We start from the raw sequence: 12,702 nt of genomic DNA, 5'->3' as shown, positions 1-12,702 counted from the left end.
CCTAGATCGTATCCTTTATATTAAGAAAAATTTGCTCATTTGTATTTTGATAGAATATTGGCATAGTGGACCTGAGACACTTGTGTAGTTCCCAGAGCACTCGAAGGCTAAGTGAGGACAGTGCAGCCAGGTCATTTTAAAACTGACTTCTCTCAGCATTTGTCAAGTATGAGACTACACGAGTTCCACTCCTGTAGGAATTAATGTAATGTGACGTGTCTGACTATCAGGGGCTTCATAGCTCTTCCTCATTCTTCAGCAGTGCCATGAGAGGATTGCTGTCAGCTCTACTTATTTCTCCTTTTTATATTTTTTTTACTGTTGCAGAGAATAAACTCTAGTATTAGCCACTAAATTGTTTATGTAGCCTCATGACTTAAATATACTTTAGTTTGCCTTCTTTTTTCCATATGCACGTGGTAGCACCACGTTGGCAAGATTAACAATAAGTGCAAATTATTTATTTAGTGATATTTCTGTACTTAGGGATTATATGTATTTTCTTCCATTAGAAGCTTTTTCACTTAATCATATAAGAAAAAAACTTTTCTTGCATTTATTTTTTCTTTAATCCTGGGGAGGTATGATAAGAAAGACAAGAAGGCAAATTATTTTTAAAGACCGTTCTTAGCAGTGTTAATTCTTAGCAGGAACTTAATTTTCATGGTAACCTTAACATACTTAGTCAGCCTTTATTTTTTTTCATTATGAAATAATTCATAAATCGTTAATTATTTCATCTATTTTCAGGGGATATAATGCCAATACTGTAACACTGTGTGGGTGTATATATGTTTCACATATGAATAGTGGATTATGATGAAGAATATTTTGTGGAATATTGTGCAGCCTTGTATTCTTGTGTCAAGCTGTCATAAGTCTTTTTATTGAACAAAAGGAAGTCTATAGGTCTTTATCTGCATATATATACCTACATGTATTATGCATTGGGCACAACAAGACCTTCTACATATTAAAAGGAGGGATTACAGAATATTTTGGCAGAAAAGATGAATTTCAGACTCCCCTAGTGTTACTGTTAGTGTATGATTTAACAATAAACTGCTAACTGAATACCTGGAGTTCAGGGTGATGGGAAGAAAAGAAACAGCAACCCGTTAGTGTAGCTTGTTCAGTCATTATAACTTTATAATTAGATGGGGGAGAAGAAGCTTAAATAGTGAAGTCATAACTCCTAGTTCCTTTTATGGTGTAAGGGCTACGACGACTGTCTTCTGCCTCAATCTTGTGCTTTGGAAAGAATTTATATTAACTCATTGCACTGCAACGTTCTTGGTAAAAAAATGCAGACTTTTAGCCAGTCATTTTAAAAACTTGATAATTTTTGAAAGAATTGTGTGTATTAGCAAGTTAGTATTGCATCAAAGAAGTTTAGAATGGCTGATATGAAAACAACTTGTCATAAGGAAAAGTGATGTCAGAGAGCAGCCATTGGATGCTAGGCTTCGCCACTACGTGCTTTTGCAGTACTTGCACAAAACTTCCCATTTTGAAGGCTTTGGGAAATAAATACTTGTGTGAAATGAATTATGCAGGAAGTGTGCTGTGTTGGTTAAGAATGCTTATCTTTTTACTTATGCCATCTACTCTGTCCTGGTGGATTTTCAGTTTTACAGAGCAGTGCTTTTTTTTCTAACACTTAAAAGTAATGTTGTGAGGAGCAACAGCAGCATCACCTGAAGTACATGGTTCTTTTCACTGTGAAGCAAATAAAACTATTCTTCTTTTATATGCTGATACTGCTTCTTGTTCCATAGTCCTGAAAAAATCCCAGAATTTAATTAAAAAGTAGTGCTCTTGATACTGCAGTATGATATACACAATACAAATTCTTGGGTTTGTGCTAAGAATACATAAAGCTTGCTGTGTATGAAGATCGCTTAAGCAAATACCAAGCAACATATATTTGTATTCTTTGATTTCTCAGGTGCCTCAGGGTAACTACTGCTAAAGTCATTGTTGAAGCACTTACATAGTGCTCAAAATAAAACTAGTAGTTCATGTAGAAGCTTAAGCGATCATCTTTAGGTTGCAAAACTTGTTGTATCGTTTTCTGCAACTGAGGCATTGACCTAAACTGTCTTATTGACCTAAGTTCTTGTAATTTTTTGCTTTAGAATTGTTCCAATACTGTGAAAAGGAATTACTTTTTTTTTCTTTGTTGTTGTTTTTCTCTGGTCAGGTCTGAGGTAGTCACATAGATTCATAGAATAGTTTAGGTTGGAAGGGACCTTTAAAGGTCATCTACTTCAGCACCCTTGCAGTAAGCAGGGACATCTTCCACTAGATCAAGTTGCTCAGAGCCCTGTTGAACTTGGCCTTGAATGTTTCCAGGGATGAGTACACAGTACTGCAGGTGGGGTCTCATGAGAGTGGAGTAGAGGGGCAGAATCATTTCACTTCACTGCTGGCTATGTATCTGTTGATGCAGCCCAGGATATGGTTGGTCTTCTAGGCTGCAAGTGCACGTTGCCAGCCCATGTCAAGCTTTTCATCCACCAACATGCCCGAGTCCTTCTCCGCAGGTCTGCTCTTAATCCCTTCATCCCCCAGCCTGTATTCATACCAGGGATTGCCCTGACCCAGGTGTACGACCTTGCACTTGGCCTCATGATGTACACATGGGTCCAGGTCCCTCTGGATGGCATGCTCTCCCTCAGGCTTGTCAACCGCACCGCTCAGCTTAGTGTCATCTGCAAACTTGCTGAGGGTGCACTGAATCCTGCTGTCTGTCATTGATGAAGACATAAACAGTACTGGTCCCAGTATGGACTGCTGGGGGACACCACTTGTAACCAATCTTCATCTCAACATTGAGCCATTGACCACTACCCTCTGGATGCAACCACCCAACCAGTAAATAAACAAAGATGAATTCTAACAGGCTTGCAGACTCATGCCTACTTTTGACTTCAGTGAGAAGTGAGGTTGAAAAATATTTGCTGTTTTTACATATTCCTACAAACCTCTGGCCTCAATGTCTGCTATATTTGTTGTTATTTGTGCCATTATCCTCCATAGGGATTTTGCAAATTTGAATTGAAAATAATTTAATTCTATAGCTGGAATGTGAAGAGTTCTCTCAGTAGATCTAATTAACCTGTTTGTGGTTGTCTGGCTTATTCTGCAATGGAAATAAGAGTCTAAAAGTACATTATACTTTAGAATAGGAAAAATAAAATTTTGAGGGTGTTCAGCAATGAAGGCAGTGTTATCTTCACGTAGTTTTAGGAGATCATTAAATCACTCATTTTAAATATACATAGTAGAGGTGATCCTAGGCCTGAGCGCTGTGTAGGAATAGAGTTCTCCAAAGATTTGGGCTCTGCAGACCACATTGGTCTTACTTTGTCTTTTTGTCTACAGCTGCAGAACTTCAAAATAACTCTCTGAATTAACTTTTGTATTCAATGAAATCAGACTTTCTGTTTCTGGTGGGTTTTTTTTAAATCCAAAGTGTATTCATTCTCTCCTAGCGGGTAAAGGCTTTTAAATCTACCAGTGCTGTGAATTAACACTTCTAGGTTTTATAACTGTGTTAGTGGAAATGCACAGTGATTTCAGAAGCAAATATTTATGCAAATTTGGGTGGTTTTGGTCAGAGTCCTATGCTAACCTTAGCAGCTGTGCATTTGGATTGCCCAGTCTTTAATTCAAGTAAGCCTTTGGGCATTCAGTAGAAATGTTATAAACATTTTAGTTTCAGTAAATCTCTTAGCTTTATTACTTGGGCATGTGGTTGAGTATAGGCAAGCAAGATACATAAACTTTCATTTAAAAAAATTAATCTGCACAAACCTGTATTTCTGTGTTATCACACATAGTTCCTTAGGCATAATTCCATGGTCCACTGGCAGTGTTTATTTAAAGATTTTCCTTTGCAAATTTACACTATACTTGTTCCTGTCGCCACACTTAAGCGTGGCACCCCATCAAAGCAGAGCTTCTTGTTAACTTCAACTGATATAAGACTGTGTTACCATCAAAAGAGGCAGCCTTGTCTGTCCGTCCGTCCTTGCAGCATCAATCTGTCTACTCCAGGAACACTGACTGATCTTGTGGTGAGTAAACAGCGATGGAGTGGATGAGATCACCTGGAAAACTGGTTGTAGGGGAGGGTTTGGTGGGATTGCTGTGTTTTAGCCAAATGGTCACATTGATTTCACTGCCCATGTGGGTACACAATGCCGTGGAAGTACTGGTGTGTAGCTGGAGCATTGTTCACAGATAGGAGTTGAGAGAGGTAGGTGTAGCGATCCTTATCCACAGCGAGTTTAAATAAGCTGTGGTCAGCCTTAGACCTCTAGGAAACCACATCTTCAGCTGTGCTGATACCTGTATTTGCAGAGTTGTTCTCTGAACTTTAGTAGCGAAATGACCTGGGTTACTGTGGATCAATGCACTGAAACCAGACGCATGTGCCTCCTGTGCAAGTAAGCTGAGAGCGCTGGTGAGACAGCCTGGAGACAGGAACAAAGGCTGGAAAGTAGGTGAGATAAGGGGCTGACTTCTCAAATTGCCTATTGCTAACACTTAGACTGCAAAATGGCCTTATGTCATTTGCTCCCCATTGTTCTGTTTCAGGTGTAAAAAAATTGCTGAAGGTGTCTCCAGTTATCTGATGTGTTTAAGTGGTATGAGAATAAGGAATCTCTAGGGAAAAAACATGCCCTTTGATTCTGTGCTTTATCTGATTGTATCATTGCTGAAAATAAAGCAATTTTTAAAAACTATGTCAGCATTAATGAGCATCCCTTGATGAAGAAGGTATCTGTGAAGGGCTGTTAAATAACTCATGATAATGTCATAGTGGATTGGCAGCGAGTTATCTAAGAAGTACTAATTGTATTCATTAACATTCTTGACAAGAGCAGACTGGGAGTATGTACTATAATCACAGTGAACAATGAGGCAGTTCAGAGGTGCGACATTTTCATGTTTGACTATATCTGTCCATCGAAGAACACTTTCTTGTAGAATTATGCAGAAATAGGTCTCATTAAACGAGACAAGTTAGACCAAAGCTGTAAAATACTCCCTGTTGGGTTCTGAAACCTAATGATTGGTTAGAAGTTGGCAAGAATCTATTCCTGATGTTACTTTGTTAATTAATGTAAAGGTTAAACAGTGTGGATTGAGCCAGGAATACTTTTAGCTAAAGTAATGGCTAAGTCTTTCTAGCCTTCTTAATTTGCAACCCGTGAGATGTTATATTAGTTATGTTAGTGGAGGTCAATGAAGAAGACAGCTGTGTAATTGTTGAGATCAATGGAAGAAGCTGACTGAAGGAAGCCTTTGTGTTGCTGAAGTGTAGAAACTGTAGTAGACGATATATTTAACAGTAGAGGGAAGAATTAGGAAGCAAAACCAGATCGTCTTCAGCCCATTCAATTGTAGTAGAACACTTGGGTGTTAGTCATTGATCTAAGGAGGGAGTCAGGCTGGCTTTCTAAATTGTACCATTTTGTAAGTTTTTTCTAAAATATAACAGAGCTCAATTGGGTAGTTGATTGATTGGTGAATGAGCCAAGCTTTATCTGAAGAAAATTATTCTCTTCTATACAATCTTTTCCAATTTAATTTAAGTGAGGACAGTGCCAGTTTAGAAAATGAAATGAATCTGAGAAGTAAAGCATTTTTTATATAAGTCATGATGCCAATAGTAACCTTAAATTCCATACAATGCGTGTTTCTGCTGTACTGTTTACAGGTTGATAATAGAGCTTGTAAGTTGTTTTCCTATAGAATTTCATCTCCGGTTCCATTGTTTTATAATTGATTACCACATTTGTCATTTCATTATTCCTAGTAATGATTACTTGTGAGAGCTGCATTGCTTTAACAGATGTCTTCTCTCTGGTGCCTGACACCTTCAAACAGCTGAAGTCAGGTACCTGTTTGGTTATGCATCTGCATAAAAGCTTGGAACATTTCTTTTGAAAACAAGCAGGCTTGTCAGCCTTTTTGTATGTTTTTACTGTGCTTCAAAGCATTGTGAATGAAGAAAGTGAACTTGAGTATAATTGTGCTAAATACACTAAATAGCCTGTAAGTATCAGAAAAAATGATTTTTGGTTTGTTAGGAGTCAGGCTACAACTGCAGATTTTAGGTTTACCTTTTTCCCCCTAGAGGTTTTAAGTGATCAATGGAATAATATAGTGGAGTAGAAAACAGATGTGCAGCAGTAAGCAGTTCTAATTAGTAAATAAAATAATTGTCTCTTTAAATCTTGTCTGCTTAATATTTGTTCTTCATTGTTGTTGGGAAACTTTTTGTCAATTCCATTGTTTTTCAGGGTAGAACGGTTAGCATGATGGCTAGAAAGGCTAAAAAGCTTGGCCACAAGTTGGGCCATCAGTACAACTCCATCAGCTAACCAATACTTTTATTTTTGTTCCGAGTTTTATTCATATTGATCTTAGAAAGTGATAAATATCATGTGAATTTTTGTTCTTTGAACAAAGGATCGTAATGTTGTGTAGTACTGTAGTCTGAAATTGTGGTTTCCCATGTTAACAAGCCACTTCACGTGTTTCTACTTGCTCATATGGATCGAATAGGTCATTCGGAGAAACTGCCTATTATCTAAGACTGTGAGCAAGGAGGATTGAAAATGCTGTGCGCTGCAGGTCAGGGAATTAATTTGCAGCAGGGAACCTTAGGGAGGAAGGCTGGCTCTATGCCGGCACAGCACTGAATGTTAGGGATGCAGGATGCTCACTCTCTCTGCAATAGGCAAAGCAAAGGTGACAGTAATTCATGATTATACGGCTTTTGCTCTGCTCGTGGCCTCAGCTGCAGAGCAGCTTGGAGTGATTTGAAGAAGGTGCTGCCAACTCTGTACTAGACTGGAATTCTTCTGTGCTTGGGAAATCTTGAGGTGCATTTTAGGGCAGTTTGGGGATCACTGTACCATAGTAGCAAGGCAGTTGCCTGGTACTGTGGAGGAAAAAGCCCATTTAATGTTTATTGCAGCTAATACCCATGTTCAAAGTGAATGTCTCTTCTTCTTTTGCTGTAAAACTAGTGTAAAAGGAGATGTTAGTGTTCCAGGTTATTTTCAATGGATTGTTTTCAAATGCCTTTTAATATAAAACAAACATTTTAGAGTCTTCATAGGGAAGTCCTATCTATGCACTGCTGTAAGAGCATGTCTGTATCAATGATGTTTATTTAGTCATATTTTGATTCACTGTGGATGAAGTTCTTAAGTTTTCCTTTACTGATAAAGGGAGGCTGAGCTGAAAAGTCCATCTGTAAATGGGGAATTCTTTTTTATTTACTGTGAGCTATATTTGGGTAGGTGGTATAAAAGAGGGAAATGAATTCCATAATTGTGTCCTTGTGTCAAAGGCAGAGATGCTTACAGAAGATGAAGTTCAATTTAAATGTAATTTGTCAAAAGAGCACACGCTGGCTTAGTGAAAAATGTCTTTTTAGCCAATAAATAAATACTACATCTTTGTTAAGGAACAGTTTTTATTGGAAGCTGTGCTCAAATATCTGTGGCCTCTTTTGTTTGAAAATTGTCTTCACTATTTCATATGTAACAATCACTCCACTTGGGGAGATGCAGTTATTGAGTGTATGCATAATAGAATTTGAATACACACAGGAGTTAAGATCAAAATTTCTATCAATAAACCTGTGATATTTGGAGTGTTTAGTGTCTGCGTGAGGGTACACTAGCAAGATAGTTCAAGCAAGATAGGAAGAAAAGCTTTGACGTTACAGTTCAACACAAACTGCAATAATCACTGTTGCTGGGCTGGAGCGCTGCAGCGTTTGAATTGTTAGAGTTCCAAGTTGCCTTTAATTCATATTGAATTTTGGTACTGCTCTACAGTAGGCTAGGTTACACTAGGCACTACTGTTCAACATTCATACATAGAAAAATCCTAAGTTTGTTTTAGAAAGTGGAGGCATTTAGAAGTTGGGAGTTGGACACAGTCAAATAGTCCTTTGAAATTCCATTACATCAAAGAGTACACCACCTTATTATTGGCTTCTTCTGTTTTAATGACAGTAACCCATAAAAACCTGACTACTAGCTAATCGCTTTAATTGCATCAAAATCTTCCATTATGTTTGAACTTCATTTGTGTTCATCATTTGCTTCCATTTGTCATAAATGTGGTGTTGAAGGACATCTGCAACTTAACATCAAGCCAGAAAAGGAGATGAAAAATGTGTTTTAAACGAAGAGGTTAAAATACCATCGATTAAGTTCATAATGACATCATCAGAAACTGTGTTACCTTGCCTAGATTTTATTGATAATTCAAAAATGGATGTTTAAGAGGTACTGAACAACATGGAAAGTTATCTTCCCCTGAAGAAGTCTTGCAAAAGATCCGAAGAAGGTCATGTTAAATTTGATAGCGTGGAAAACCAGCATAGGTTTTATCAAGGCCCTGTACTAAAGGGTAGATAAGTCCACCTTCTGTTGGTCTAAACATATTTTTCAGAGCATAAGTAAGATGACGTTATTGGCTTTTCTTTTTGTACCTATTCTGAAAGCTAATGCAGCAGTTGCTGTTAGCTTTATGCTCTGATTATTAAGTATATGGGCAATTATTGCTGGGCCAAAAATAAACCAACTTCTTTGTGCTCTACTGTGTATAGCTGCATATGTTGTCTCACCACCCCTCAGTATGTTTTCCTATCGAAATAAAATAAAAGTGCTTTCTCTTATATCAAACACTGAGCTGTGTTTTCCAGGAAATGGGGAGTTTGGAGTAAATCCCAAAGCAGAATCTCTGTTGTACACCTGGAAAGCATAAACAGAGCACCTGAAACAAAACTGCAAATGAAACCAAAAGATAACAGATAAAGCCACCACAAGATGACAGATAAAGCCACCAAAGGATACATTGAAATCCAAAGGCTTTTACAAAGAAAGATCAAGTGAAAAATTTACTACTTCAATTCCAGCTAATGGATTCCTGTTGCTTAAATTAGAGCAAAACCTCAGTGCTACCATGTATCCAAACCCATTCCTTCTTAGCTTACAAAGCAGAATACAGTAATTAACTAAATTGAATGTTTCTTGAAGCTCTTTTAAAGAAAAGGCTAATTTGCTTGCAATGCGTTGGGATAGTCTGTCTAAATTGGCTGGCATCCTTCCAGTTCCCATGCAGCTGAGATTTGAAATCGTTATGGGAGCAAGTATTCCAGATTTCCTATTTAGTTTGCTCCAGGTGTCATAAGGAATGGTAGAGGGAAGGAAAGTGATGATTTGTTTTTTTCCTGTAAGTAGGGTAGAATAAACCCTGTAGAAAATCAGAGAATTTGGGAAATTGCACATCTTGAAACAGCAAAAGCCATTTACCTTGTAGGATTATTTCAGCATTTATGTACTAAATGGCAAATTTCCATGAACTATTCTTTCCTTAATCTTCCAGTATCACCACTAGAGTATGCAGGAGAAGTTGTTCATCTTTTTAATTGGCTTTTTCACTTAGCTTTTTGACAGAATGACCAGCAGTACTTTCTTATATGGGTATAATGATTAGAAACACAGAACAAAAATACAAAACAATTGCTTGGCCAGGTAAGTGTCCTGTTGCTTTATTCTATTTGTATAAAGCATTCTTTACTATATCAGGAATTTTGAGTAACTATGTTGATGGTTCTGAACTGGGAATTCAGTCATTCTTGCAGGTACTGTAAAATAAGATTATATTTGAAAAATAATGCATTAAAATAAAAATTGCAGGGGGGGAAGGCTTTTCGATACAAGTCTCAACCTATTCTGTATAGCTTAAGAAAAAGGCAAGAGATTGAAAATTGCTTTTTCCCAAACTGAAGTTTAGTGACAAGTAAAATAAATTGGAATATTGTGTCTTAAACTAAAATGTAATTGGACTATTTAAAATCTGATACAATCAGATTCAAATGCAGTTCTTGTCAAAGTTCCCTGTTTTAATTTTACTTGTATTTCCTGCAGCTTTAGTAAAATTTAACTGGCAGGATTACTTCTTACCAATGTATCCCTCCAATGCAAAAGGATCTTTGCAAACATATTAATTCCTTGAAGATGAGAATCTGGCTTTTTTATCCTGATGTGCCGACCTTTATTGCTCTGTTGATGAAATGGCAAAGCACCTGGTCTCAAAATAGATTAGTAATAACTGATTTAAAATACACCAGGAGTAACTGTGCCCTTCTACAACTTAAACAATTTAATCCTCAGTTTAATGCTTTGCTCTGTAACTTTGGGAGGTAACTAAGTGGTTTAGAAGTTTGTTTCCTGATGGGACCTGCTTTCAAAATATTTTGATTCCCCAGCTAGATCTCTCTAAATAATGATGTGTGAAGTATGCCCAATGTCAGGAATTAAGAAACAGAAGGAAGGAAAATAGGAAACTTGCTATTAGTATGTTTTTTCTCACTCTAAAGTGTGATGCTGATTTGCAAGTGATTCCTCGACTGTCCCCCTCTTATCCTGGAGAGTGGAGGTGGTGGCAGCTGGGCTTGTTCTTCTTTGCTCTGTTCTGTCTTCTTCAGGATCTGAACTCGTTTCCTTTGCAGTTACATTAGGGAATATTGTGAATTTGTTTTTTCCCTTAGTTTCTACAGTGGGCATCTCTTTGTATTCCCAGGGGTTCAAGCACCCCACTAATCCTGACAGTTTGTTTTACCCAACAGAGTAGGGGGTTGCGTTTCTAAAATTCAGCATTTGTTACGTTGGTGAACATACAAAAGGGGCAGGTTTCTTCAAAATTCCTATCTTCTATTATTGTTTAAATGCAGCAGAAAATAGAAGGGTAAAGTGTAGACTTAAAGCAATTCTGTCTGTTAAACAGTTGTATACAGACAGATTTGGTTTTATTTGTTGGAAAAATATTTCAAATAAAACATGAATTATTTAAGTAGGAAAGAAGCGTGAGACAGACAAAACATCTTTAATGAAGCACTCAGCCTTTTTCATGTTCTGACTCTACCTTTATTATGTTAATCAAATTCCATGCAGTTCCCAGCAGGGGTATGTGAAAATTATCTTTTCAAATAAATGAAATACAGATTATTTACTGCGTATCAAGAAGCTGGTTGTAGGTCTTTAATCTGTGTCCTGGTGCAGGCGTAGATCAGAGCAGTTATTAAGACTCTGACTTGTGCCAGGTCCTCTTTTCCTCCTCGATGGCCAGGGGTGAGATGGCAGGCAGGTGCCCCAGCCCTTGCCCAGGGGGTCTCCTGTGTGGAAACGACCTGCTTTAGATTCCCAGGATGAATTTAACTCTGTTCAATCCCTGTGGTCCCAATATAACTCAGTTTCTAATGTCTACAGGGAGCTCCGTCAGACATTCTTTTTGGGACAAATTAAATACGTGTTTGGGCTGATGAGATAAAATGAGAGAAGTCTACTTTACTTGTACTTCTACTTCATTTACTGGTGGTTTACTGACAGATAACCAGATGTAACAAGCTCTTTAAATCATGCCTTTTCATCAGAGGCCCCTTTGAAGTCGTTAAAGTGAACCTGAGAAAGTCTCTAGGAAAACTAGAAAAAGGGAAGTTTGCCACTCTTCTTTCTAGGCAGTTTCTCCAGTTTGTTCTGTGTGTGTGTGGTGACCACAAGAGTTAAATACTGCATTTTCTATGTTACTTAATCAGTTGGTGCCTCACTAATAAACACTGTTAAAAAATTGTGGGATTTCTGTAGATACAGTGTATATACTGTCCTCTATTTTTCTTCAGGATAATGTTTTGAACATCATAAATCAAATCATGGATGTATGCATTCCACATGAACGGGCCAACCGAGACTTTTGTGTTAAGTTTCCAGAGGAAATACGCCATGACAACCTTGCAGGACAGCTTTGGTTTGGAGCAGAAGTAAGTCTCTCATGTTTCTGTTACGTGTCATTACAACTACCTCTTAAAAACTATTCTTTTGTAAATTAGTGTCTAATGAATATTCCTGATTTATTTATTTTCATCCTGATGGTCCATCTCAAATCTCATACTTTGAAAATCTTAGAAACAAATGAAGATGTACAAGGGAATTTTATCAGGATAAAAGCTTATCTCCAACCAATATAAAAGCATACTGTCACTTTATTTTAGTGGCTACATTAAATATAACTCATACTAAACATACATAATTTTGTTGAGCTTATATCTGTTGCATATAGGTCACTTTTTTTATATGTGTGTACTAAAAATATGATGGTATCTCTGCTAAACGCTGAAGTCCACTTTTCTTCTCCTTTTACCTATTTTCTGTCAAAGACATTCTACAGCAACCTGTAGGGACAAGGGAGTTTCATAGTGAATAAACTTCAATTATTTTTATGAAGGGAAGCCTAAAGTGACAGAAAAAAAAGGATGTGATATTTAAGATACTTATTCATTAGTACTGATGGCTAAAAAAACCCAGCATTGTGGCATCTTTAATGATAAACTTAGTGCTTTCAGATCTGCTGACCTGAAGGGGGACCTTTAAGTACCATAATTTTATTGAGAGGGGAGTAGTCTAGACATCCCATCACACAACAGCCTGTTGTGGGATTGTTTTCAGTTTTGCCTCTCCTGTATTTGAAGCAATCCTTTGGTTCCTGTTTTTTATCCATTCTTTTCTCTACCATTTTCTTTTTCCAGTGCACGCTCTCCATCAAGGGTTCCTATCTTGTTTAGTCCAATATGCCTCCATATGTTCTGTTTCTGAAACGTAATCT

General features: G+C 37.4%; 1 protein-coding gene across 6 annotated transcripts in view; it reads left to right on the top strand.

Annotated features, from left to right (window-relative positions):
• Nucleotides 1-12,702, top strand: part of ZFYVE28 (zinc finger FYVE-type containing 28) — a 154,711-nt gene that overhangs the window by 81,549 nt on the left and 60,460 nt on the right. For all 6 annotated transcript variants that reach the window (XM_054066094.1, XM_054066093.1, XM_054066095.1 and 3 more), the window contains one exon: nt 11,723-11,860. In XM_054066094.1, coding sequence (XP_053922069.1) covers nt 11,723-11,860 — 138 coding nt within the window. The remainder of the gene's footprint in view (nt 1-11,722; nt 11,861-12,702) is intronic.

The sequence above is a fragment of the Cuculus canorus genome, chromosome 4, assembly GCF_017976375.1.
Source record: "Cuculus canorus isolate bCucCan1 chromosome 4, bCucCan1.pri, whole genome shotgun sequence".
NCBI lineage: Eukaryota > Metazoa > Chordata > Aves > Cuculiformes > Cuculidae > Cuculus > Cuculus canorus.
This window is presented reverse-complemented; position numbering and strand designations above follow the sequence as displayed.